The sequence below is a fragment of the Plecotus auritus genome (genome assembly GCF_963455305.1).
Source record: "Plecotus auritus genome assembly, chromosome: 8".
In the NCBI taxonomy this organism is placed as follows: Eukaryota; Metazoa; Chordata; class Mammalia; order Chiroptera; family Vespertilionidae; genus Plecotus; species Plecotus auritus.
In genome coordinates, this window is record NC_137782.1 from 165,722,223 (window position 1) to 165,749,892 (window position 27,670).

The 27,670-nt window shown below is 58.5% G+C and overlaps 1 protein-coding gene across 2 annotated transcripts in view; it reads right to left on the minus strand.

The window, feature by feature from the left end:
• Positions 1-27,670, minus strand: part of KLHL29 (kelch like family member 29) — a 273,992-nt gene that overhangs the window by 94,751 nt on the left and 151,571 nt on the right. For both annotated transcript variants that reach the window (XM_080684248.1, XM_080684247.1), the window contains exon 3: positions 21,934-22,260. In XM_080684248.1, the coding sequence (XP_080540374.1) occupies positions 21,934-22,215 (282 nt within the window). In that variant the 5' untranslated portion in view covers positions 22,216-22,260. The remainder of the gene's footprint in view (positions 1-21,933; positions 22,261-27,670) is intronic.

The window sequence follows — 27,670 nt, forward strand, 5'->3', positions numbered from 1 at the left end:
GTCTCCCTGAGAACCAATTCATTGCTTCCGAGCTGCTGCATGCAGAGATATCGAAAGAAGGAGAGCGGCAAGGGGGCCCTTTCCTAGGGGTAGACGCGGTGTTCCAGAGTCCAGGTTTTAGGTGCCGAAGGATCAGCAGATGGGGCAGGCTCCCTGGACACCCCTTCCTGACCCCACGTCCCCTGAGGGGTCCAATGCCTTCCCATCCCTCACCACTGCCCCAGAGGAGTGTGTGTGGGGGCCGCCCCATGGGAAAGAGGGGCCCACAGTCTCTGGGGTCATCCGCATCCTGGGGAGATGGGCCCCCAGGAAGAGAGAAAGGCCTGCAGCTCTAGTCCACCCAGACCCCCATTCACTCTCTGGGACAACGCACCCCTTTCCAGGTAGAAAAGCAGGGGAGACAGCCAAGCCCAGACCTTCGGCGTCTGAATGGCGCCAAGCCACCCAGATTGGTAACCGAACACTGGGGAGATGACTGATGTTCGCCTCGTTTAAACCGCAGCCATTAGAAATGACAGGCCTGTTGCCAAAACCGGTTTGGCTCAGTGGATAGAGCGTCGGCCTGTGGACTCAAGGGTCCCGGGTTCGATTCCGGTCAAGGGCATGTACCTTGGTTGCGGGCATGTCCCCAGTAGGGGGTGTGCAGGAGGCAGCTGATCGATGTTTCTAACTCTCTATCCCTCTCCCTTCCTCTCTGTAAAAAATCAATAAAATATATTTAAAAAAAAAAAAAAAAATGACAGGCCTGTCAACAAGCCACCGACGGGGTGCCTGGCGCCTGAGACGTTCTCTGGCCGGCGTGGGTGACAGGCGCTCTCTGCCAAGTGCTCCCAGAGCCTGCAGCCCCTCTCCCCCAGGGACTCTGGCCACTCTAAGTCAATGAGGGCACCCGGGACCCCCTTTCCCTCCTGCTTGCTAATTTCTGTGACTCCACGATGGACTCAAAGACAGAGCAATCCACACCGCGGCATGTCCACTCTGCAAAGGAGACTCATCACTTCTGCTAAAAGTCCCAGGGCCGTGGTCGGCAAACCGCGGCTCGCGAGCCCCATGCGACTCCTTGGCCCCTTGAGCGTGGCTCTTCCACAAAACACCACGTGCGGGCGCGTACGGTCAGTGCGATTGAAACTTCGTGGCCCATGCGCAGAAGTCGGTTTTCGGCCTGGGCGAGTCTATTTTGAAGAAGTGGCGTTAGAACACTCAAGGGGCCAAAGAGCCGCATGTGGCTTCGCGAGCCGCGATTTGCCGACCACTGGGTTAGGGCAAACCCGCTGCCGCCGGCCTGGCGGGGCCTGAACGAGCTCTGTGCTCCCCAGGAGGCCTTGCGCCTGCCGCCACGTGGACCTGGGTGCCTCTCTGGGTGGCTCACCTGCCCTGCAATGCCCCAGGGGGTCTGGCTGAGGACCTTGGCACTGTGGCCACGGGGAGGAGAGGCGGGGACGGGCGGTGATCAGCCACCAGCTGTGGGCCCTAAGGGGGCCGCGGAGTCAAGGATGCACACCTGGGCTGGACGTGGGGCTCGGGTCAGGAAACCCAACAGCGGCTGAGGGTGAAGGGCTACGTGAGGTGAGCTGAGGTGCCGGGGGCATCCAGGGCTTTGCCCAGGGAGCAGCTGGTTGTATGTACTGGGAGCCCAGGAGGAGGACTGGCCTGTGATCGGAGGGGATGTGGGAGCCTCTGGACCAGGGGTCCCCAAACTTTTTAAACAGGGGGCCAGTTCACTGTCCCTCAGAGCGTTGGAGGGCCGGACTATAGTTTAAAAAAAAACTATGAACAAATTCCTATGCGCACTGCGGGCCCGGGACGAGTCGGCTGCTAAGCAGGACAGGCAGCGGCACCTGGCGGGCCGGATACATGTCCTCGGCGGGCTGCATGTGGCCCGCGGGCCGTAGTTTGAGGACCCCTGCGTCTGGACTGTGCCCCAGCTCTGCCCGTGCCCCCCTCAGCCCGAGGGGTCCAATTCCAATGTCCTGGGACACAGGTCAGGCACACGCCTCCCTCAGGCCTTCCCTCTTTGCCATCCCTCTGCCTCCAGTGCTCCTGCCCGAAATCCACGGGGCTGCCCCCGACCCTCTCCAGGTCTTTGGTCAGGTGTCATCTACACGGGCCTTTAAAATCGCAGCGAACCCCGCCTCCCCCCTGCATCTCTGACTTCCTTCTCCGCTTCACTTCTCTGGAGCACTGTTCACCATCTGACATTCACTTATTTGTTTTATTGTGTCTCCATCCATTAGCACGTAAGCACCATAAAAACAGGGATGTCCGGTTTGATTAGGCACACAGTAGGTGCCAAATAAACCTTTGTTTATTGAGTGATGAATGAATACATTACTGCTTTCTGGCTGGCCCTCCCCCAACCTCCATGAATAAAGGGTGACCTGGTTCACTGCTGGCCCAGGCTGGTCCCCTGCTAGCCTCGCGCTGCGTCTGGGAGCTGAAGGCGTCGGGTCCTAGAAGGGCTGCTTGAGACCCCCAGTTCCAGGTGGCCTGGACTTGAGATGCTCCCCTACAGTCTAGGACAGTGGTCGGCAAACTCATTAGTCAACAGAGCCAAATATCAACAGGACAACGAATGAAATTTCTTTTGAGAGCCAATTTTTTTAAACTTAAACTTCTTCTAACGCCACTTCTTCAACATAGACTCGCCCAGGCCGTGGTATTTTGTGGAAGAGCCACACTCCAGGGGCCAAATGCTGCATGTGGCTCGCGAGCCGCAGTTTGCCGACCACGGGTCTAGGGGGTGAGAGGCAGCCTCTGGCACCCGGTGGGTGGTAACAGCAGCGCGGGCTTGGCCACCCGTGGGCCTCATGTAGGTCTGGAGAGGAAGGCAGAGTGTGGGCAGGACGCCTGGAGTTCGGATGGAATTTATTGCTCTGAAGGCTCCCTGAGTTTTAAGGTCTTGAACATCAACCCACATACTTTGGCAGGGGCAGAGGCAAAAAATAAAGCCCCAAACCTACAGGAAATAATCTGGGGAGAGCTGGAAGGGGAGTGTGAAATGGACAAAACATCTGGGCCAGAGCCTGAACCAACGGCAGACTGGAGAGCCAGCCCGGCCAGGGCCTTGGAGGAAAACTGTGAGGCGAGGCCACTGCTTGGGGAGACACAGACAACCCCAGGTCAGCTTCCTCCATCGCTGTATCCCTCACTGGTACCTGAGCAGGTGAAGTATCAGAGGACTCAATCAGAAAAGGCAACCAGAGGCAGGAGGGGCCTGGGAGCCAGGAGGCCAGGCTGTCCAGCTGGCTCTGCCATCGATGCTGAGTGAGCTGGGACAGGTCCCTTTTCTCCCTACGCCTCTGTTCGCACCTGAACCCGAGGGGTTTAAACACTCTGCCTCCCGCTCTGCGAGCCGCTCCATTTCCTGGTGCGAAGGTAGCCTCCTTCAGACAGGAGCCTCCTTCAGGCGGGAGCTGGTCTCTCCCAGGATGCCCGCTGCATTCCCTTGTCCGTTATTGCAACGTGGCAGGGCCCGGGACGGAAGTCCACCGTGGTTCAGTGCAGTCTGTGCTGCTTCCTCCGCCCTGCACATCAGACACCAGCACCCCTTTCTGAGACCACCACGCCCCAGCATCCGGGAAGGCTCCTCGGAGACCTGGCCTGGGGAGTGGGGGTCCTGGATTTGGCTTGTGGACCGTGTTAGCGCCCACATGGCTGCCGGGTTGGCTCTGCTCTGCTCCACTGCAGCTTCCCCCTGCAGCAGAGGGAAAGGCTGGCTCCCCGGTGCCTCCTGTGCCGACCCCGGGCTGCGTCCAGCCGAGTTTTAGGAGCTCTTCGCTGGCGTCCTGGCCAAGGCCGCTCAACTTGGCTCCCACTTGAAAGGCGACCTGGGCTGACACGGCGGCATTTCCAGCTCTGGCTGCAGCAGGGCGAAGGGGAGCTGAGCAGAGGTGGGAGGGAGGTGGGATTCCAGAGTAACCCCAAGGCCCACGCTCTGGGGCGGCCCCCCGACCCCCCTACCACACACCCGGCCGTCCTATTAATAGCCCAGCTGTAAGAGCGCCGCGGCTGCCTTCAGTTTCCATTTCGCTTGCACTGGATCTGACCGTCCCCGTGGGGGCAGCTTCCTTGCAAAACAAACAGCAGAATCAATATTTCCTTCGCCAGGGGAGGTGTCGGGTCTTCGATGACAGGCCAGGCCTCCCTCCATCCCTGCCGGCTGGGCCCAAGGCGAGGGGCACACAGCTGCCAAGCCCTTTGCTGCCTCAGTTCAGCCATTTGATTACATCAGATGAACAGACATTTATTGAGCACATTCAACACGTCAAACCCCACTGGGCTCGAGGGAGAGAAGGACGAGTTAGGCGGGTCCTGAGCCATGAGGAATGATGGTGCGACGTGGAAGCGGGCAGACGGGATGCGGCCAGGAGGACCTGCGCCTCCAAATCATCCACCTTGGGGCACAGTCGGAGCCAAGGTGAACCGGACCCAGCACCCCCACAGCGCTCACAGTCTGAGGGTGTGGGGAGACCATCTCCCGGTCTTTGTCAAGGCAGCACCCTCACAGGGCCTACCAGGAGCCCTGGCGGTCAGGCAGCTCCTCCGGCTGGAGGGTCTCCAGGTCGGGCCCAGCGTCTCTCTGCCTCTGCTCCGAATCCTCCAGGTGCGGGTGGAGACAGCCCCGACCCACTCGGGCCTCAGCCCTCAGTGCAGGAACCGTCCTTGCGGGAGACTCGGATCTAAGCTGTACCCCTAGAGATTCCGATCAATCAACCGGGGCTGGGGGAGAGGCGGCATGTGGGAATCCGCCTGTTTCACGGGCACCTCGGGGGCGGACTGGGGCCCCTGGGAAAAGACCCCTTCAGCCCCCTCTCCCTGCACCCCCATTGGCGTGGGTGTCAGCAGTTGATGAATGAAACGCTGTAGGTGCTCTCAGGGTGAGACTGTGTGGGCAGGAGCTGCAAAGCTGACCCCAGGCCTCCGGACCTCGGGGCTCATTTCTCCACACCCCACATCCCGCACATCTGTGTGTGCAGGCCTGGCTCCAGAGCATCGCTCCTGCTTCGCACTCACAGGCCTCAGAGTCCATGGAGCGTGAGTGTGAGAGTGTGTGTTTATCAGACTCCTGGGTCCAAGAAGGATCCAAATTCCACATCCCCCAGGATTTCAGTACAGCCCAGCCCTTCACCTGTCCCTCAGGGGCCGTGCCGTGAGAGATGGGAGGGTGATGGGAGCGGTGGCTCCAGACCCACCAGCAGCCGTGTCCGCCAGGAAGGCTCGCTCATGTCTGTACGCTGCTTAACTTGCTGGCCATCCTGAACCCCGCCCCCCACTGGGCTCCACTATGGGCGGGATCCACGTCGGCCTCACTCCCGAGGTGCCCAGGCCAGAGCCCGCCACCAAGGGCTGCGCCCAGGCCAGGCACCAAGACGGCCCTCGGGTCTCAGTGAACGTGGCTGAGTTGTCACCGGGTCGCAGGTGACAGGTGCCTGGCCTCACCAACAGTGCGCCACCTGGCGCCAGGTGCGGGCAATGGGGAGCCTCTCTCAAAGGGGGCCGGCCAGGAATTTGGGATTCAGAGCGTTTTTTCCATTTCAGGGCTTGGAGACGCTCGGCACACACACTCTCATGTTTGTCCACAAACTGGGGGTCCATGTGACTGCTTAGCCAAGGAGAGAGTCCACGGCTCTGCCTCCTGGGCCTGCTGCATGGATGGTTCTCGCCCTGGGCAAAGGGCGCGGCGGGGCACCGTGCAGCCCCTTCCCATTCAGCCTCCCTCCCGAGGCCCGCAGGGTATCGGGCTGCGGGTGGGGAGGCGGGAGGAAGAGCAGGCCTTGCCCCGGGGCCCCCACAAGGGGGACGGGTGAAGCCCAAGTGCACAGTGGGGACGGGGCCTCCAGAACTCAGCGGTGACTGTGATGACTGCTGGGTGGGGTGGGACGCAGGGGGGACCTGAAGACAGGTGGGTCAGGGGCGCGGAAGGCAGGAGCGGGGCGTCCCAGAACCAGGCCGGCAAGAAGAACGGGCCGGAAGCCATGTGAGGAAAATGCCACAGGGGGGCCGGCACTCGGCAGCCCCGAAGTTTCCTGTCAATCAAAACGAAACCACTTGCCCTGACTGGTTAGGACTCAGGTGGCAACAGCGAGAAAGCCCGCTCGGCTTCGGACCCCGGACACGGAGCAGCGGAGCCGGCATGTCTCAGGGTAATGAAGGAGACTAATGGGGAGCAGTGCTTCCTTCCCCTAAAGCTCCGATTAAACTCTGGAATATGGGCGACACGTACACCGAGGAGGACACAGCACAGTGAGGATCCTGCCAGCAAACATTCTAAAATATTCATGAAACACGGGACAAGGCCTGACTGTTAACGCAGCAACTGGTCCGCTCCAATGGAGTGACAAATGGGCGCCAAGCACTGTCATCTGTCCCTTTGATCTTCCCAGGTCCCGCCAGAGAGCAGAGGGGACTGGCAGGGGGGCGGGGCGGCCCAGGGAGGCTGCAGGGAGGGGCTGGAGCAGCGCTCCGGGTGGCTTAGATTTCCATGTAAGAGGGCGAGGAAACAGTGCATTTCTTCAGACTATAAGGCAAAATAATTGATTCTCCAAGTCTTACTCCATCAAAAGTGATTAGTGGGGGGCCCTGGGGATTCCGGCAGCGCACCAGCCTCTTTGTGAGGGAGCATTGTTATAGCACAGATCTCAGCGAATGGCGCAGGCAAAAAGCAAACTGTTAAAGAAACAGTAAATTGGTCTTCGAAAGAAAATAAGGAGGAAAAGAATAAAACGAACTCCGGGCTTCCTTGGTTAAGAGCTTCCTTGGAGCTTCCAGACACGCTGAGAGGAAGCCACAGTGCAAAATTGCTGCGATTTCACAGGGCGCCTAATTAAAAGAGCGCCGAGAAGGCCCTTTCCTTCCTACTCGGGGGCTGGCTTCTTTCGGTGCAGAGTTCCCAAGTACGAGAACTCAAGGACAAAGAGCTATGTCCCCAAACAAGAAGCAGCATCTCGGCTACTGAATTACTGCCTTTCTGTCCCTCCGTCCCATCAGGGTCGCCGAGGCTTGCTATGTGCCAGCTGCCAGGCTAGGAACTGGGGCCACGGAGTGGAGGAAGATGCTGGCAGGGCCGGGGGGAGGGGCGGGGGACAGAGGCCGTTCAGACCACTAAACTACAGCATGTATGGTGTGAGCTCAGGCAACAAAGCTTGCCGCCCCCTGAGGACAGCAGGTCACCAAGCACAAGGCCCTCTCCCTCCTACCATGTTGGCCAAGTTGGATGTTCCATGAGTCCATCTATTACCCTCATTTTATTTTTATTTTTTGTTCTCCTCACCTGAGGCTATTTTTCCCATTGTATTTTAGAGAGAGTGGAAGGGAGGGAGGGGAGCGGGGGAGAGAGAGAGAGAGAAACACCCATGTAAGAGGGACACATCGAATGGATGTCTTCCACATGCGCCCCGACCAGAGCCAGGGATTGAACCTGCAACCCAGGTACCTGCCCTTGACCGGAAATTGAACCCAAAACCCTTCAGGGCACGGGCCGGTGCTCTAACCACTGAGCAACACGAGCCAGGACTACTTCCCGGAGCAGGGGATGGGGCTTCCTTTCGGGGGTGAAAGAAACGTTCTGGAACTGGAGAGGGATGATGGTTGTCAGACCTTGTGAACGTACTACATGCCACCGAGCTGTGCAACTGAAGACGGTGAATTCTATGTTTCTGTATATTTTACCCCAATTTTTAAAAAGCGATGTTTTCCAAGGTCTCATTTCCTTTACGCTCCGGGTGCCGCTTCCAGGGTTAGCCGACCGCCCCTGAGAAAGGAGGCACCCTTCCGAGTGAAGCCACCCAGAGGCCGGCCCCTCGCCCTTCTGCACAGTCCTGGCCCCGCGGGGCTCCAGCCGCGGAGCGGGAGCGGGCCCCCCAGACCACATGCCGGCGGCCGGCGTGGCCATCGCGAACTCTCCCAGCGGCCACTCTCCGAGCCCCGCCCGCTCCCTGCCCGCGCTCTCCTGTGGCAGAGCTGCTCCCTCCCGCCCGAGGAGCCTGCCATTGTGAGGGCGTCCCTTCTGGGAGGGTGGCTGGGCTCAGCAGCCTCCTTCCCCTCACTCCGCAATGCCTCCCGACACCACGGAGCCGGAGCTCTGGGGAGGTGCCAGGACCGGGGGTGCGGGGGAGAAGGAAGGGAGGAGGTGGACAGGGAGCTCCCTTCAGACTGGCCGAGGCCCTGAGCCACATCCTTCCCTTGGATTTGAACTTAGCCACCCAGCACTGGACTCCTCGCCTGCACCTCCCCGCTTCCCGTGACTGTGCAAATATTTAGCTTCACCTTCGTCCAGCCGGCAGTCCATCTGTTAACGCGCTGGCCAGACCGGGGCCTGATGGCACGGAACTGACCCAGAAGCAGGTATAATCCTCTCTTCTCAATGTGCTTAACACCATCGATAATCTTGTCACATAAATCTCCTGGTTAGCAGCGAGCGGGGAGCTGCAGCGATCGCTGCTCGGCTCCAAGAATCTTTCAGTGGCAGATTCCGCCTCCTGTAATCTATCTCCTTTCTTATACCGATTTCAGCTGCCATGTTGCCACGCGCTGGCGAAAACCGCCCTGACCTTTGGAGGCACCGTTTTTCGGAGCGCTCGCTTGCACGCTTGGGAAAACGGAGCCAGTCCCTTCATTCCTTTGGGCTTCCCGAGGGACCCTGGCGTCCCTCTGCACATCCGTACCCGCCGACGGCAGTGTCTGCTGTGGGGTCCGGTGGGTACCAAGGTCTGTGTGTTCCACTTCACCTCCTTGTTTGAGTGCAATTTCCTACACCAAGGGCTGCTGCCCCTGTTTCTCGGTCCCCAGGTCGTCGCCCAGCCTCTGTGCCTCAGGACTCCTGCACGGCCACCCTGGGGTGGCAGTCACCAAAGGCTTGGAGAGACGCGATTCGCTCAGACAGTTCATATGTCCCTCTAAAGAAATTAAACCCAAGTTGCCCTTGATGGTTTGGCTCAGTGGATAGAGCATTGGCCTGGTGACTGAAGAGTCCCAGGTTCGATTCCCGGTCAAGGGCACGTGCCCGGGTTGCGGGCTCGATCCCAGTAGGGGGCGTGCAGGAGGCAGCGAATCAATGATTCTCTCTCATCACTGATATTTCTATCTCTCTCTCTCCTTCTCCCTTCCTCTTTGAAATTAATAAAAAAATATATTTAAAAAAAGAAGAAATTAAACCCAAGTCGTTAAGTCCCTTCCAAGACCTAAGTCAGCAGTGTGAACACCACGGGGCAGTGCCAATACCTCCCCAATGTCGATTCTCTACTCCCAGAGTTTTTGCCCTTCTGATCCCCTGAGGGTTAATCCGGGAGGAGGGGGCCTTTCTGCAGGAGCCTGGTACACAGCGCTGTGTCCAATCCCTGCTGGTTAAAGAATAAACACCCTTTGGCCAGCGCTGCTGCCTGCCCCGCTATGGGCTTTGGGCCGCCAGCAACAGCTGGGTAAACAATTGGGCTGCAACCTAATTTCATACCCAGGCTCAGGGGACAGCTGGGAAAAGACAGAGGCCAGACCCACGAGCCTGCCTGGAGCCTGCCTGGGGAGCTCTCGTCTCCTGGAATCGGCCCATAAACCTTGGCCTCATCTGGGTACCATGCCATCCAGGTGCGCGCGTGGCTTTAGGGAGGCCTTCTGCCCGAGGGGGGCCCGCCTTGGGTCACTGGGACCGGCACCCGCTGGAAATCACACAGGCGAAGCGCGACCTTTGAAGACGCGGAATGTCCGGGACCACAGCCCTGGCAAATTTTCCTCCTTTCAATTACGGCGAGATAAAGAGGAGCAGCGATGGCAGCAAAGAGAATTGTCTTCTGCATTAAAGTCTGTGAGAAGAGGGAGCAGCGAGTGCTGGGAGCTTTTATTTGGCTTGTGTGGTTTTTTGATTTAAAGAATTTCCTCGGTGGCTCTCTGAGTTTGATCAAGAGCCTTCTGCCGGAGGAGGAACCAGCAGAGCCTGTCCATTCCCATTTTCTCGCTCCGGCTGAATCAGAGACCCGGCGAGGCTCCCTTTCAGTGGAGGCCACAGCAAAGCCTCGCCCGCCCGCACAGGCCCGCACGCACGCACGGGCCCACCTCTCTCTGCGGACGCCAGCACCTGCGGGTGACGCCCCGGCGCCTTTGCGTTCCGAGGGGACGCCGCTGTGGGATGCGAGAGGGATGTGGGAGGTCTTGGAGCTTGGTAATTGCCCTTTGAACCTTTTCCAAACTCGAGGCCAGACGCCGCAGGAAGCAGGCGGGTGGTCATTAGAAAGCTTGTGGAAACCTTTTCTGACCTCGAGGAAAAAGGTGTGATGGTGTTTCATTTCCACGCAGCCCAGAGGAGGTCAGCAGGTTCTCCTGCTCCTGGATTAAACGCCCAGCATCCAGACCAGCCCCCCAGGGGGGCCTCCTTTGAGGAGGTGCCAGGAGGAGAGCCTGCATGGCTGCAGCAGTTTCCTGGGGTGGCCCCTACAAACGACCACAAACGGGGTGGCTTAAACGACAGAAAGTTATTCTCTCAGTCCTGGAGGCCAGACGTTCAACATCAAGGTGTCAGCAGGCCACGCTCTCTCGGGAGGCTCTAGGGGAGAAGGAACCCCTTTGTCTCTTCCCTTCTGGTGGCTCTGGGCGTCCCTGGGTTTATGACAGCGTCACTCCAACCTCCGCTCCGTCTTCATGTGGCTGTCTTCTCGTTGTCTGTGTGTCAAATTCTCTCTCCTTTTTCCTAAAAGGATCCTTGTCATTAGATTTAGGGCCCAGATGATCCCATCTTGAAGACCTTACCTTAATTTCACCTGCGAAGACCCTATTTCCAAACGAGGCCACTTTCAGAGGTTCTGTGCAGACATATAATTTGGGGGCCACTATTTGAACCCCTGTACAGAGAGTGCTCTGAAAGTGAAGTCCCGTCCCTCTAACCCTGCTTTCTGATTGATTCAAAAATGTAAGGGAGAGATGGGGTGCTCTGGAGGAGACCCATCCTAAAGCATAGCTCAACGCCCTACCCGAGTGGCCTGGGGAAGCCGGGAGATCTTAACGACATCACAAGTGGCCACAGGACAGGGCTGGGGCCCAAGCCTAGACCCCAGTTGTGTTCTCAGCCCACAGGCCGATGGTTGACTGCATCCTGCGACATTCCCTGGTGGGCAGGGCCATCTCAGGCAGATGAGGGAGCAAGCCAGTCCTCGGGGAGCCCCCAACACCAACACTTTTTTTTTTTTTTTAATATATCAATGTGAGAGAGAAACATCGATTGGTTGCCTCCTGCACAGGGATTGAACCTGCAATCTGGGCATGTGCCATGACCAGGAATCGAACCAGCAACCTTTGGGTGCCTGGGATGATGCTCCAACCAACTGAGCCACACCAGACAGGGCCCAACACCACACCTGACTCGCAGGCACCTTTGGGCCTTCACACTCCCCACCCTCCATCACTGCTCCTGGCTCAGGGTTGGTGCCTAGAAATGTTAAATAACAATAATAATAATAACACATCTGAGTGTGACACTTTAATAGCCACTCTGTCATTTTCCTACTTTATTTCTGAGGTTTTAAGAACCGTGCCCTTCCTGCACAAAGCATCAGGGTGCATTTATATTAAAAAATGAAACTAATTAAAATGTTTGAAAACCATAAACCACACCACCATAAAACAGCAGCAGCCCTATTTTTCCAGTCTAAAAAGATTATTTCTGCCTTGTTTTGTGACTTGCCCTGATGAGCAGAGTCCTGGAGTTGGGGGTGCTGGAGGTGGGAGCCTGGAAGCAGGGGTGCTGCCTCTGAGCGAGGCCTGGTTCCCCAACTTGCATGGCATCTGAGGGGCGCGAGGCCAGGGCAGCAGCCCGAGGGATGGACTCAGGTGGGAGGCCGGAGGTCACCAGAACACTGCTGTAGACATTTGCGTTGTTAATTCACTCAATTCCACCCCCACCCCCGCCTCCCCTGGCCCAATGAAACAGATGGTTTTATTTACAGAAGAGGAAGCTAGGCTCTGAGAGGGTAAGTAACTTGCTAAAGGTCACACAGCTTTAGAAAGGAGAAGGGTCAGGACTTGAACTTGGGCAGTCCGAATCTGGAGTGTGGGTTTCCAATCCCATCACTGTGCAGGCAAAGAGGTGTGTTAAGTATTTATATACCTGGTGTGCAGCAGGTATGGCAACCACAATTGACTAATGTGATTGGCTGATCACCCAACTGATCATTTAGCCCTGAGTGCCCCTTAATGGGCAGCCCCCTCTCCTCTCCCGGGTTGCCCCAGGCATGGCAGCCAATAGACGTCACCTTTGAAAACCTGGAACCACACCTCTAATGACAAGGTGACTCACCGATTCACCAATGACCAGCTGTTCCGAACTGCCCGCAAAGCTGGCAATGGTCACAGAACTTCTTCAGCCCCTCGAGTCCCCCCTGGATGGGGCGGGCGCAGCTACAGGGGGACTTCTGAACAGTCAAAGCCAGGACGCAGGATGGGCGTCCACCTGCTCTGGCCAGTTCTGCACGTGGGGCAAGACTCAGAGCTTCTCCCCCTCCGCTCCTTCCACTCCTTTGCTCTGAGCTAAGTTCTTGGCTTCGACAATAAAAGCTAGAACCTGGCCCCAGCCAGGAGGCCCCGCCTGTCTTTCACATGGCCAGGGGGAGACACCAGGTCGGAGCCAAGAGGCGGCTCAGCCAGGATGGTAGAGCAGGGCTGAGGAGCCACTGGGGTGGGTGTTGTCTGGCCAGAGCTCGTTCCGCGAGGGCCAAAGCTGCTGATGCTTGACCGGCGGCCTGCCCATGGCCGCACTGGCGCTCGGATCCTTGCCCGAGGCGGGCGTGAGTGGTGGTGGGCAGGCAGCTGCTGACTCAGAGATGCACCAGAGCCCACCTGGGCCCCGGCCACCAACCAGACTTCCCGAGACTGGAGGCGAGGGACATACATACCTGGACTCAGAAGATGGTGCAAGAAAACCCAGAGTCTCCCACTGGAGGCCGCAGCCACTCATTTCTGCGGGGAGGAAGCGTCCTTCTGGACGTGTGATGCTCCCTTTTCGGCGCCTTCAGACCTGCCAGGTGCAGGCTTCCCCGTAGCCGGATCAGTGGGGCCCCATCAGCCCGGCGAGGGAACTGCTGGGATCTCAGAAATGGATGGTCCCAAATTTCAAGCGCCAGTTTCTTCTTCAATTATTTACAAGGAATACGATGTGGTGCCGTGGAATCTAATTCATAATGCCTTTTTAATGCCTTTCGAACACAACATTCACACCATTCCCTTCTAATCTCCGCAGATGACAAGTTGCCACAATTGAATTCCCATTAACAGGAATTCTGGGTACAGTATATTCTGTCCAATATCCTCTCCTCAGCCTGATATCGTGGGGGAATAAAAATCAGACCCTCAGCATATCCCTGACGCCCAGGGCGACAGCATTGTGGGGTCTGTCTGCTCCTGCCTGGTCGGGGGAGGCGCCCGTGCTGGGACGATAGTGGGCAAGGCCCTCGAGCGCAGTTGGGGTGAGCCGTGGCAGCATGAATCTCCTCCTCCACGGCTCTTTCATCAGCATCACGCCACCTCAGAGCACAGGTGTCCCCACCCCACGCAGGCCTGTATCCCCACATTTCAGCACCACACTGAGGAACAGTGAGCTGGACGGCCCATGCCCGCCGTGCCCGCCGTGCCCGCCTGGGCATTGTGTGGCCTCACTGGTTACGGAATGAGAGCGGTCATGGCACCTGCCTCGTACAATCCCTGTGGGATGCAGGGGATTCACTGGAGCAAAGACACGTAGAGCCCTGGCCGGCTCACAGCAAGCACTCAATTAACATTAGTGATGGTGGTGGTGGTGATGAGGGGATGGCGGCCACCCCAGAGACACGTGTAGCGTCCCCGCTGGCCGGCGGCTGAGCTGCTTCCTCAGGTAGCTTCTGAGTGCACGGGGTTAAGGCCACACTGTGCCAGGAAGGCCCCCACCTCCGCCCTGCTTAGCTTGGGGTACCCCAGCTGCTGGTGAGATTGGTAACCACCACTGAACACAGCGCAGCGGAGGCTTTCCTCACCGCCCCCGCTCTTGGGGTGCTGGAGGAAATGACCACAAGTAAGCTGGACCACTGATGGCTCCAGCTTCCGCCAGGCCCTCCCACTCCAAGGCCTGGCCTTCTCGCTGTGGGTGGCAGGCACCTCGCTGTTGCTGGACCGGGTGGGATGGCTGAGACAGGCAGCCAGGCTGCCGAGCGTCACTGCGGGGAATCATCAGGGACAGCGACCCTGCAATTACCCAGGTAGCCCTCCTGGGTGCTGGGCCGCTCTCCCACCCACGCCTCAGGAGTTCTTCCCACGTGTCCATCCAGCCCAGGCTGGTCTGCAGGAAGTCCATCCTCGGATTGGCCTCCACGGTGGCTACTGTGATTGGCACGTCCATGTCTATTAATAAAGGAAATTACTTGGTGTGTCAACTCTCCCTGAATGCATAGTCTGGGTTTGGAGGAAACGCTCCTCCTTGAAATTAAACTAAATCTATAGATGTTGATGGTGAACATATGACTCTGAGGGGCAGTCCGCTCTCCTTTTTATGTTTATTTCCTTGAGCTATTCTTAGCATTGCAGACAGTTCCCTGTTAACAAATGGGTTGGGTTCTGCAAGATCATTTGTAATTTGGCTGTTTAGATTTTGGAACATACTTTCCCTATAAAAAAACCCAATATTATAAATGATGATGAGATTTGTAGGCTAGTCCTGCAAAGCCTATTAAACCCTATAATGTAGCTAAAATGCTGTCCTTTTGCACTGAAAAAAAAAATTGTTTAATTGCAACATGAGTAATTAAATGAAACAAGGAAAACCATTAAAAGGGAATAAGAAGTAGATTTATGTGCATCTTGAATGATGCTGTTTGCAGAAAACCTTTTTAATTCAATTTAAAAATAGGCCTTTCCAAGGGGCTTCTGGGGAAGTGCATGGGATTGAGTCCATGAGGGAGAAAGAGCCACCAGGCTGTCCGATCTCGGGTCACTGAGCATTTGCATCCCATACCTGGCTCCCTTTCCTGACTTCAGGCTCTTCAGAAAGTCTTCTGGTCAGAGTTCATTTTCCCACGCTCCTGGTGTGGATGGGACGTGTGGAGGCCCAGGTGTGTACAGGTCACGCATGTCCCAGATTCCCTACCTGGGGCCACGTGGAGGAGAGTAATAGACTGAGTCTTTCCTTCCTGCCTGAGCCACGGGAGCTAGAGGGTAAATAACTGTTTAAGCAAGTGCTGGAAACACTGGGGATGTGTTGCCAAAATGATCCCCAATTATGCTCCCATCCTTCTGGGCCTGCCCCTTAGCAATGGGGGTTCTAGCAGAAATGCCTCAAGCAGAGGCCCCAAAAGCACGGATGCTCTGGGCCTTGCCCTCTGGCTGCCCTTGGAAGAGTCTGAGCTGCCGGGATGGAGGGCGACAGGCCACACGGAGGAGAACGGAGATGCCTTGGATGACAGTCTGCTAAGCACAGATAGTGAGTGAGGCCATCCTAGATCAGCCACGAGCCTCTAGCCACGTGTCGACTGGCAGCTGATGACAGACCAAAGAGAGAGCCCAGCAGAGATCAGCCGAGCCAGCCCAGGCCAGAGCTGGCAGCCATCCACAGAGCTGGGACGGCTTTAAGCCATGACCTGCTGGGCTGCTTGTTATGCATCAAAGGCTGACATACACATCTGACCCCAGTCCATAACCTCTCCCGATAACTTCCCTTGGGGATCGAGACGATGGCTCATCCCCTACAAATGTAGGAAAACACATAATCTTCTCTGCTCCTTTTGCCTCCTGAGTCAGAACTTTAAGCTGGAACCACTCAGATCCACCCTCCCGAAACCGCAGGCGTTGACATGGGTGCTTTGGAAGTCATGACATTTTTCAATTTTGTCCACCCTTCGTCACTGACAGATGGGCTTTAAGTCAACGAAGACACAATCCAAGCTGTGGCTACGAGGGAAAGTGCAGGAAAAGCCACTAGCCCAGGACGAGCACGCACAGGTCGTCTCAGACGCATCGCCAGCGCCTGATATTTGATTACAAGGGATCACAGATCCTCGTGCGTGGAGCAAGAAGCAGGCTTCTGCAGAAAGTCACGCACAGTCTGGAAATTCACCACAAGAGGGGCTCCAGGGATTCTCCCAGCCAAGCCCCTCAGCAGCCTTTGCTTTTCTGATCCTCACTCTGTGTGAAAGCGCCTTTACCAACTCAGACTCCCAGCACCACACGTGAGGAGGGGCCTCATGCTCATTCCCTTGACTCCCCATCGAAATCCCAGACCATCTCCACCAAGAGGAACACGTCTCCCGAGAATGCAGGGTGCACGAGGACAACACTGTCTCCAGGGTCATCTCTATGGTGACAAATATCCACCCTGCGGAGCCCCACATGCTCAGAAATGTCCAAGCTCTGGGTGCCTCGTGCTGAAGATGGAGCCTGCCGATCCCCCGGTTTCCTCGGGCCTCAGTGCTGGCAAAGTCTCTCCCTGCCTGGCCCAGATTTCTTCTCCAGGGCTTAGCTCCCGGGAACGACGGGAATGTTTCAGGCTGAGTGCTCCTGACCACAAGGATAAAGAGCCCCCAGTGCATTTCCCAGACATCCGCCGGGATTCTGCAAAGTCCATTCTTTCGAGAACAAAATTGCATTTTATGAAGCCGTCCCTTTTCTGTTTCATCTGTCAAGCAGGTTTGCTGAGAATAATTTAAATTTCATGCAGCTGCCACTGCGGGGCAGCGCGGCTCCCTTTCCATCCCACAAGCAGGTCTGGCGGTGGCCCAGAGTCCTGGTTCTGCTTCTCAGCTCCAACCCCCCGCCCCCTGGGGCCTTGACCGCCCAGAACTGAGTTCGGGCATGGGGGGTGAGGGTGGGGGTGGGGGGCTGGGGACTGGGGCTGCCCCAGATCTCAGCCTCGCCTGGGGCCACACCAGCCAGGGGAGGGACAGTCCAATGAGCCTCCCACAGCTCACCAGCACCAACTGCAGGGGGACTCGCTGCTCCCCCAATGCCTGGCTGCTTGGTCCGACCCAATCTCTGATGTGACATGCTTTTCCTTTTATTCTTTTCTCTGATTTAACTTTTTAAACTTAACGTTTATTGAGTGCTTAACAAGAGGCGTGTGCTGTTCTAAGCTTTTCGACACATGACTTGAACCAATCCTCACAACATCTCCGCGCGGACGATGCTACCCAAGGTGCCGTCCTTCCCACTTTGTAGACAAACTGAGACTCAGAGAGACACGCGGCTCCTCAGTGGCCAAGGCAGGATTCTAACCCAGCTCTGACCCAGAGCTCGAAGCCCTCACAGCTGTGCATTCAGGACCGACATGGCCCGTGGCCTAAATTTCCCACCTAGAACACAAGTGAGTCCCCACATCATGCTGTTGGTATGTTCATGGGAACTGTGACTTTAAGGAAAACCATGTGTAAGGAAACCAGGTTAATTGCTATAAACACGAGTTAAGTTCCCAAGGCATTTTCTGGTCACAAAAAATGTCACCAAATGTCTAAATAAAGACCAAACACTTCCAACGTTAAACACCGAAATAAATGTGAGTGTGCACACATTTAAGAAAGGATAAAAACAAGTAAGACTTCTTTCCCAATGGGCTTATTCTAGCTCAGGGTGGCAGTGGCCGGAGCCTCTCCAGGCAGCTGAGGGCGAAGGTGGGGCTCACCCCGGACGGACACCCTTCCATCACAGCCTCCCCCTCCCAACTCAGACAGGGATCATTAAGGCCCGCCTATTCACCTCCTGGAACCCGAGTCCCCCGGGAAAACCCATGCAGGCGTGGGGATAACATGCAAACCCCACACAGACAGAAGCCCCGGCTGGGAACCATTTCTTTTCATGTTGATGTTATAATGGAACGATGCTGAACGAGCTAATCGAGGACCTGCTATGTGCCCATTTTCTTGCTGAAAGTCGGTGTTTGCTGGCAGCCAGGTGGGTGAGAGGAGGGGAGAAGTTATCCTAACAGTGCAGTGTGGTTTCCATGGTGAACGCAACAGTAAGCCAGGCAGCCGGGGCGGGAAAGGAGCCAGATCTGCTGGTCCTGCTTCTCACCCCCGAGGGACCCCATCCTGCTTCTCACCCTCGAGGGACCCTGTCCTGTTCCCACCCCCTGAGGGACCCTCTCCTGTTCCCACCCCCTGAGGGACCCTGTCCTGTTCCCACCCCCTGAGGGACCCACTCCTGTTCCCATCCCCTGAGGGACCCCGTCCCGCTTCCCACCCACTGAGAAACCCTGTCCTGTTCCCACCCCCTGAGGGACCCCGTCCTGCTTCCCACCCCCTGAGGGACCCACTCCTGTTCCCACCCCCTGAGGGACCCTGTCCTGTTCCCACCCCCTGAGGGACCCTCTCCTGTTCCCACCCCCTGAGGGACCCTGTCCTGTTCCCACCCCCTGAGGGACCCACTCCTGTTCCCACCCCCTGAGGGACCCCGTCCCGCTTCCCACCCACTGAGAAACCCTGTCCTGTTCCCACCCCCTGAGGGACCCCGTCCTGCTTCCCACCCCCTGAGGGACCCACTCCTGTTCCCACCCCCTGAGGGACCCTGTCCTGTTCCCACCCCCTGAGGGACCCCGTCCCGCTTCCCACCCACTGAGGGACCCCGTCCCACTTCCCACCCACTGAGGGACCCCGTCCTGCTTCCCACCCCCTGAGGGACCCCGTCCTGCTTCCCACCCCCTCAGGGACCCCGTCCTGCTTCCCACCCCCGAGAGCTGGGACCACCCCCAGGGCTTGGCTGGAGCAGCCTGGCACTGGAATGAGCTGGCGCCCAGGCCTATGGGGCTGCAGAGGGGAGACGGGAAGAGGCAGGCTGTCCCTCCAATGCATGGTGGTCCAGGATGCCCGGGCCTGACAGTGCAGACACCCTGAGTCCTCAGGGGGCTCTGCTCCGCGCGTGGCACTAGATGTCTCACCAAGGAAGCCAGGCCAATACATTCAAGCAGCCTTTACCACACTCCGGGCAGTGGGAACACACCCGGGGGACACGGCTCTGCTCTTGGCTCCCCGGTCTCTTGGCTTCCCTGCAGCTCCCTCCCCACACCTCTCCCTCCCTCAGGAGTGGGGTCTCAGTCCTGGTTACATACTGGCCTTTCCTTTGAGGAGAGGGTTCTAGGGCTGGAAAAAGCTTTAAAACCCCCTCACTCAGTCATCTGGCTTACCAGGGGTGCAAATTCAGGTCCAGCTGGTGCCCATCAGATGCCCTTCTCCGCCTAGCCCCTCTGCTGCCATGTCACCTTGGTCATATCATGCCTCTGTGTCACAAGGTCACCTTGAGCTCGGACCACTCAGAAACACAATTTCCTTCCCCGCCTGCTTGGGGCCTCGCTCCTGTTTCTAATCTGAAGACTTCCCTTGCCCTCTTGGTGAGGCTAGAAATGATCCCCTTTCCTTGTAGGGGGCCAGGCATCTGGGGGGCATGGACTTTGTCCCACAGGTCTCACCTGGGTACCGGTGACCCTGGGGAAGGCAGTGACAGCCACACCGATATGGATAGGACTTAGCACATGCCAGGTTTGGCTCTGACCTGAGCCCTTTACATGTGCTTTAGCCCACACAACCCTCACAACACCCTGGCAGGCAGGTCCTTCGACCTGTTCCCATTTTATAGAAGTGAGGCCCAGCGAGGTTAGGTGTCTTGTCCAGGGTGGCTCAGCTAGAAAGTGATGGAGCAGAACTCAAATCCAGGGGGGCTGGCTCCGAAGCCTGTGTTTATCCACTCGCTAAGCTGCCTCTGCCAACAACCTCAATGGGAGAGACATTCTCAGGTCATCTGGCCACACTGTCCAGGCCACAGATTCGTTATATCCCAGCCCAGGAACTCCCTGAGGGCAGGGCCTGCCCTTGGCTGCTCAGCAAAGACTCCCCTCGTTGCTTGTTGACCAGGGAAACCACAGATTCCTCAGTGCGGCCGCCTGTCAGTTGATGTGGAACGTGCATGGGGTTAGACAAATACGCTGGGGGACTGGCGTGTGGGGGGCAGCGGTCAGGCCAGATGGACAGAAAGGCCCTGCAGCTCAAATCCACTAACAGCACCCAGGCCACAAGCCACGGCTGGCCGCTGCCCTCCCTCTCCCCTGCACCCCGAAGATGCCAGGAGACCCGGGCACCTTTGTTGGAGGGACAAGCCCCTGCAGGAATGAAACTGGGCTGGGGCTGGTTACAGAGGACGGTGTGCCAAGGGGCTGGCAGTCCTCATAGGCATGAACTTTCGGCCCTCTCCCCTGCCGCCACTCAGCTCAGCCCTTGCCCAGCTGTTGTTTTCCATCTGAGGCTGGGTTCCTTCCCTCCCATGTGCTGTGGTTTGGGGCCTGGCCAGACAGGGATAGCGAAGACTGAGCTGCCAGGGAGCAAAAGTAGAAGCTGTGTGGGCAGGGCAGCCCTGTGGGAGGCCCCGCTGCCGAGTCTCCACCCCTTCCCTGGCCTGGCAGAGCCTGAACCCCTACCTGGGGCACGGCCCCATGCTATTCCTAAAAAGGCCCCCCTCCTGGAGCGGAAAGAAACTCTGGAGTGGGCTCCTGAGTCCAGCTCCTCTCTCCCCACCTGGAGCCCCCGGCAGTCAGCTCCAGAATCTGCCCCTTTCCAGATGGCCAACAGCTGGCCTGGCCGATTGGCTGCCAGATGTGGCCGGCAGGGCAGCCGCTGGCTCCGCTGGGCAGAGGTCACCACGTCGGAACAGTCCCGGGGGCTGGCGCCCGGGGAAGGAATGTGTTTGGCTAGTCTGGGGGCAGCATGCCCCAACACCCCCCATCTCCTCTCCCCATCCCACATTCCTCGCCTCTCCGCCGCAGTGGGGTGGTGTTTTCCTAACAGGAAAGTAAAATCAATAAGGCGCTGCAGCACGAGTCTGCGCTGCGAGCTGGCCTCCGACAGCTCCATTGTCTGGGCCTCAGGGCTGCGCCGGCAGCACGCACCTATTAACGGGAGCAGGGCTGGAGGGGGGTTTTGGAAATCAGACACAAAGGCGAGCACACCTGGAGCGCGGCTTCCCGATGGCGGGCGCGAGCACCGCACAATGGCTGGGGCCCGGCCCCCCGCCTTTAACTTCTCTGGCAACTTTCATGAAAGCAGGAGAGAAAAGACCAGACATGCCTGCGCACACAAACACACACGCACACGCACACGCAGGCTCCCGGGGGCGGCTCTGAATGGCTGGCAGAGACCCAGGCGGCCTCAGAGCCCCTGCCTGGCCGGCCGAGGACACAGAATGACGGCGAATGGGCTTCCTGCCACCAGCCTAGGGCCGGGGCTCTGAGTGGCATGACGGGGACCAGCTAGAACCCATGCTAGGCAAGAGCCTTGGTGACATTTTCATTTCGACGTCGTGGTTAGCAGCACAGCCTGGTACCGGCTGTCCTTCTGAGGCTGGAGCTGAGCCATCCCCCCCCCCCGCCCCCCCGCAACCCCGAGAAGGAACGACTTGGAGCTCACGCCCCCGAGCCTGACGGCTGGGGCCGGGGCCTGGGTCCCTGACCTTGACCGGCTTTCATGGACGCGGTGTGCCTCGGGATCCTCAGCTGCAAGAGGCGGGTGGCCAAGGCACTGACCTCCTGGGTTGTCGGGGGCTCGGAGGGGACCGTGAATGTGAGAATTCCCAGCACCATGGCTAACAAGTGGGAGCTTCATGTTCATTTATGACGTATTGCCGGCCCGCATCTTCTTGCAAACCCAAGTTCCTGGCGACTCCAGGGGGCTCGCCCGTCTACATTTACCTCGTTAGGGGTCCTGTATTGCCAACTCCGAGTTCCCCCGTCATTTCACTCCTTAAATAGCATTTAATGAACGTGGCACAAGACATATGAGTGTCCTCAGTACCTCCTTATCTTCCTACAAGCTAGTCACAGAGAGAGACCTTATAAAAATAAAAATAAATCCACGTGAACGGAAACAGCTGTCCAGCCCAACTTTGTGGAGACCAGCGCTCTGGACCAGCGCTGTAAACCCGTGGAGCTGGCCCGGGCCTCAGAGAGGACACAGGTCTTACCTTGGTGGTGGTGGCAGAGGCAGAGCTGGCCACGAGGCTGGTGATGGCCTCGCCACTGCCGGTGGTGCAGGGCGCGGGGGCTGTGGCGGGCGTGGGCAGCCGGGAGGGCACCACTGGCAGGGGCAAGAGGCCGGGCCGGGCGCTGAGGCTGCTGGCTGTGCCGCCAGCCCCGGTGGTGGCGCTGCAGATGCTGGTGGTCCCATGCGTCCCGTTGGCACTCCACTCGCGGCGGTCCCAGCCCACCCGGTAGTCTCTTTCAAAGCGGCTGTGGTGCCGGGACATCTCGGTGGGCCGCGGCGGCTCCTCACGGGGAAACAGAGGCCAGACCTGCGGGCAGAGAGGAGAGGAGGGCAGTTTAGACCAACAGCAGCCCAGCGAGGGCGCCGGAGGGCGGCAGCGCCCTCAGCACCTGGTAGCACCTTCTCTGTGTGTGAGAGCGGCTCTCACGTGCTAGCTCATGGCACAGTCACAGCAAGCCCGCCACGCGTGGATCATTCCTCACGTCGCAGACGAGGAATCGGTGATTTACCTCGTGGCCAAGGCGAGGCAGCCAGCATTTGAACCCAGTCACAGCTTGAAGCCAGGCTGTGTTCCGCCCGTCACCCCGCCCTGAACGGCTCCGTGCGCGCACTTCCACTACGGTTGGGATTTTAGCCTGACGTCCCCACCGTGAAAGCGAGATCCCTGGACTCCTCGGGCCACGTGTGGGGTGACAGCAGCCACGTCTACACTCTCACTTTATAGTGGTCAAGGCCCCTTATGTGAATCTCACTGATCCTCTCAGTAGCTTGTGAGTTGGCGAGAGATGGGTCACCCCCAATTATGGGCCAGGGAGCTCATTACGAAGAAGTGGTTCCATGGAGGGCAGAGAATGGGGAGGGGAGAATGCGGCTAGGACCTGGCCTTCTTGCCGTAGCTCCACACAGGACTCACGTCTGAACAGGTGCTAAGCCTCCGCGAGTTCAGAGTTCTCCTTCTCAACCCTGTGATTCAACCGTCGCCACCCGCGACCCCGTGCTCCCCGGCTCTGATAACCAGACCATCTTGCACGTGACTCTCCTGAATATCCGAACATAAGGCCCTCCGTGTTGTCATGGAGACCTAGACACACCAAGATCCTCCGAGGGATTTCAGCATCAGGAGGACCGTGATTTGCTCAGCATTACGGTGACTGGCCTGGCTCCCTGCCCAGCCGGCCCGAGTCCCCCTCAGTGAGGAAGGATGTAAAGACATAGGAGGGGCTGTCTCAGTCAAAGAGGCCACAGTGAGGCAGAGGGCAGAGGTCATGGTGTTGCCAGGGCACAGACTGGAGGGTTAGGTTGGCATCTGCCCTGCACATCGCGTGCCCAGCCCTGGTCACGGCTTGGGCCTGACTTGCTTTTCCTCGACTCTTTTTCATTCTCCAGCCATGTCCTGTCTGGGGGAGCTCCTGGAGGGCAGCCCAGGCCCCCGGCTCACTTTCCCACCCCCCAGTCCAGCCCGGCCCTGGCGGGGGCTCTGGGATCGCTGGCTACTGGACTGACAGGCCGCAAGCATGGTCCTGCTCCGGTCTCCGCACATCCAGACCTGGCTGCCTGGTCTCAAGCTTCCACAGAACCACCCAGATCACTTTTAGAGAGAGTGGAAGCGGCGGGGGGGAGGTGGGGGGGGAGACAGAGAGAGAGAAACATCGATGTGAGAGAGACACATCAATTGGTTGCCTCCTGTATGCACCCCAACCCGGGCAGGAGATCGAGGTACGTGCCCTTGACCGGAATCAAACCCACAACCCTTCAGTCTGCAGGCCGACGCTCTAACCACTGAGCAACCAGTCAGGGCTGATCATGATACTTTACGCTCCTGCTTTCCATCCTATCCTTCAGAATAAGGTCCAGGTGCCTCAGGGTGGTCCAGAGGCCATGAGGACCTGGCTGGCTCCCTTTTTAAGCACCCCATGCACGCTGGTCACCCCAGGGGCGATGCCCGGCCATCCAGGCACCCCGTCAGCTCTGCGTCCAAGCCCACACGGCTCCTTTGCAGGAACACAGCCTCCCCTGGCCGCATCCCGCGTGTCTGTTATGACTCTGCTCAGGTCCCCACTCTGCTGGGAGGCTGCACTCACCTGCCCTCTCTGGATGCAGCCAGAGACCTCCATCCCCCTGAACACCTGGCACCCACCTCCATCTCACCACAAAAGGCTGCTGTCTATTTGCTTCCTTCAGAAAGGAAAACCATCTCCTTCCTGCAGATGAGGGTGGGCCAGCAGGACAGGTCCTTCAATGTGCCCGCAGGTGGCAGAGGATGCCTGGGATCAGGTCAAAGGGGCCTCCTTAGCCCTGGTGAAACCTTTGCCGCCGATGCAACCTGACAGCTCACTGCCTTGGGGACCACCTGCTGGACCACATGGTGGCTCCATTCACTCACAGCCCCAGCAGCCTGCACCTCCGTCACCCCACTCCGCTCATCCCTTCACGTCTCCACTTAAACGCTGGGGAGAAGAGGGAGCCTCGGGCAGCGGGAGGCCACCGTCTGGTTTCAGGCTCATGAGATGTATTCAAAACAAAGGTCAGCTCTTTGCATGCCAGGTTTGGGTTGGACTGCGTTTCTCAACTTAATTACCCCTTTCAGACGGTGTGAAAGAAATGTGTCGCCGTTTACCCTGGGTGAGGCGGCAACTTACGTTTCCCTGCTGGGCACGGAGCCACGGTGTCAAAAAGGTCCCCGTGCCCGCACTAGCACCCGGCAGGCGGTGGGGGAGGCGGCAGGAAGTGCTCGACGGGGCGGGAGGAGGTGTCTCGGACGAGACTGGCAAGTAATTACAGACAAAATGTGTACAAATGCTTCCTTGTCCAGGTGGGCACCTTTCCCTGGCAGGCTGCCTGTGGACTGGCAGAGCCTGGCCCCTGCGCCCTTCACCGAGAGAGGGGGGTGGGTCTGGATGGCAGCCATTCCTGAGTGCGCGTAGGGGAGGCTGTTTATAAAGAACCAGAACTCTGGGTGGCATGTGTTTAAATTGCATGCACATGTGTGAAGAAAGCTCTAGGGTCTGGAAATATGGTAACCAGGCGTGGGGGCAGGCCTGCCCAGGGCCGGGGCAGAGGTGTTGAGGGGCAGGTCCGGGGTTAGAGCTGAAGGGCCTCCCAGATGTGGGCGTTTTATGTGTGAATCTTGGCTCGGCCTCTGGGATCCGCTGTCATTTGCACGTCCCAGGGATGCTGGCTTGGCAGAGAAGGGAGGGGGGCTGGGCCCTCCCGGGGGAGGCAGACCCCCAATTTCTTGGCTGAAGTCTCAAGCTTGCACAGAACACCCCTCCCGCCCCCAGGTCATGAAAAACACATGTCCCTCCAGGATCTCGTATGGGGCCCCGTGCAGTCAGCCAGGTTTCTGCTTCTCAGAGCCAGCCCCGGGTTGGGAGCAACTGCAGCCCCACCAGGGCCCGCTAAGGAAGCCAGGCGGTTCGCAGCTCATTTCTCTGTGCTCACACCACTCCCTGAGCCCCCCTGTGCTAGGGGGGTGGGACCTTGTGGGGGGCTCTGTCACCCAGGGCCCCTGGGAAGCAGACTGGGGTGGGAGGAAGGTCACTCTCAGCTGAACACCCATGACCTGGGGCTCTCCTATCAGGCACCCCCGGGCCTGCTTTGTAGGATGGGTTTCCTCCGGAAGCTCAGGGCGCCCTAGCGGACTCTGGCCCACGCTGACGGGAGGTTTGGGTCACCGGGGCCTGAGGATGGCCTGGAGGAGGGGACTCAGCCGCCACCAGGCTCAGCCCGGTGCCTGGGCTGTGTCTCTGTAATTCCGTCTCCTGGACACTTGCTGGATACCAGCTCGGCGGCCTCGCCGCACAGATTTGCCTCCACATGAATAATTCATGAGTGAATAATTAAGAGTTTCATGTGTCAGTGTCATTTGTATTGTCCATGTGGGGCTGGGGCACGGCGCTGCTGTCGAGGAGCCTGGGCCGGGGACCCACTGGGTGTGCTGAGGCTGGTCCTGGCCCGCAGCTACGGACACGTCCCCCTGTGCACACGCTGTACCCAGGATCACAGGTGGCTAATGACCTTCCCCCGTTCTCGTCGTGAAGGCGTGCGGAGGAGTGGGTGCGGGCTGTGAGGGCCCGAAGGCGTGATTAATCCACAGGAAGGTAGGGAGCCCGCGCTGTCTGCAGACGGGGAGCTGGTGCGGCCCGTCCAGCCCCGAATGGAAAATGTATGATTGCCTCATTTGGGGGCGACACGCTGCCAAGTCGGTTGGAACAGCCCATGCCCATCTTTCTTATTTTCATTTCCCTCTCTGCATCTTTTAGCCTTTCTTCTGGAGCAAAATAATAAAACACCAGCCAGAACCCCCATCTTGGCAAATGCAGCACAAAGGGATTCTCCAGGTGGTTCTGGAGACGCTGGCCAGGAGCTAGGGGTGCCGCTCGGAAGCGCCTCTCGGCTTCCCGAGGCCCCTCCAGCTCTCACTGACCCCCAGCCCCACCGAGCCCTCAATAACTTAGGAGACTTGGCTGCGGCGCGCCCGCCTCCTCCTGCGGGAAGCCCTCTCTGACCAGCCCTCTTGGTCGGAGCTCACACAGGCCGGCCTAGGACCCAGCGGTGGTCTGGCATGTTCCACCCGCCATGTGCTCCCTAAAGACAGGCCCCCTCTGCTTCCTCCGTGTAGCTGACGGAGCACAGGTGGGCACCCGGGGTGGGGCGCAGGAAATGCTCCCCGATGAAAGCAACAGGCCCTTTCCAGCTTGGAGCACAACAAAGACTGTTCAGTTCACCGGGGCCTTGGTGTTTCAAGCAAAGAAACTAACAATAAAACTGCCTCTTACATCGCCCATCCTGCAGGGGCACGGGAGAGGCTGGCATAGCCCATAGCAGGGTGGGGACTAGGCTGTGGTGAGAAAGGTGCCGAGGGTGAAAAAGTGCCAGCGAGCCTCCCCGGCAGGCTCCACTCTGCACTGCTGCTCCTTGGTTTTGCCTCGCCCACCTTGCCCTATCCTGGCCCTGCATAACCGCCTCTCAGGGTGAGGTGTTCCTCAGGAGGGGGTGCAGGGGTTTGGCACCCCCAGGTGGATGTAAAATGTGCAGGCAGTAGGATCCAGCATATGTGCTAGTCTGGGCCCAGGACCTCATTTCAAACCCTGTGGATCAGCTCAGGGGCCAGAGGAGCTCTGGAATTGTGATGGGCTATGCCAGCCTCTCCCGTGCCCCCTGCAGGATGGGCGACGTAAGAGGCAGTTTTATTGTTAGTTTCTTTGCTTAAAACACCAAGGCCCCAGGGAACTGAACAGTCTTTGTTGTCACATTTCACCTCTGCTCTGAAAGGGCCCTTCTGTTCCACCTCGCCTTGCCCAGCCCAGAGCGACTGCCGTCTTCCCGTGACCCTCTCCCCGCTGCCCCTGCCCGCCATCACTGGCCCACCTGCCTATAGGGCCCCACTCGGCAGGGCCAGAGTGGAGACAGCCCAACCCAGGCCCAGGCTGGAGCAGGTCCGCCTGAGCCTGTTGCTTAGCTGCCAGCAGGTTCCACCAAGACGCCGCAGCTCCAGGGTCTGCCCCAGCCAAGCACGCCCCACCAGGCCCTCCAGGCTGGGAGGAGAGGGTAGTCGGGGATGCGACAACTCAGTGACCTCTGACCTCTGCTTCCTCTGTGACAGAGGGCTTTAGGGTGTCAGGGTTATCTTTAAAGGGAGGCATGCCCAGGGTTGGGCTCAAGCTCTTGTGGACAGAGGCCGGTGGTCCCGGGTGGGTTCTGAGCCTCAGGCTGGG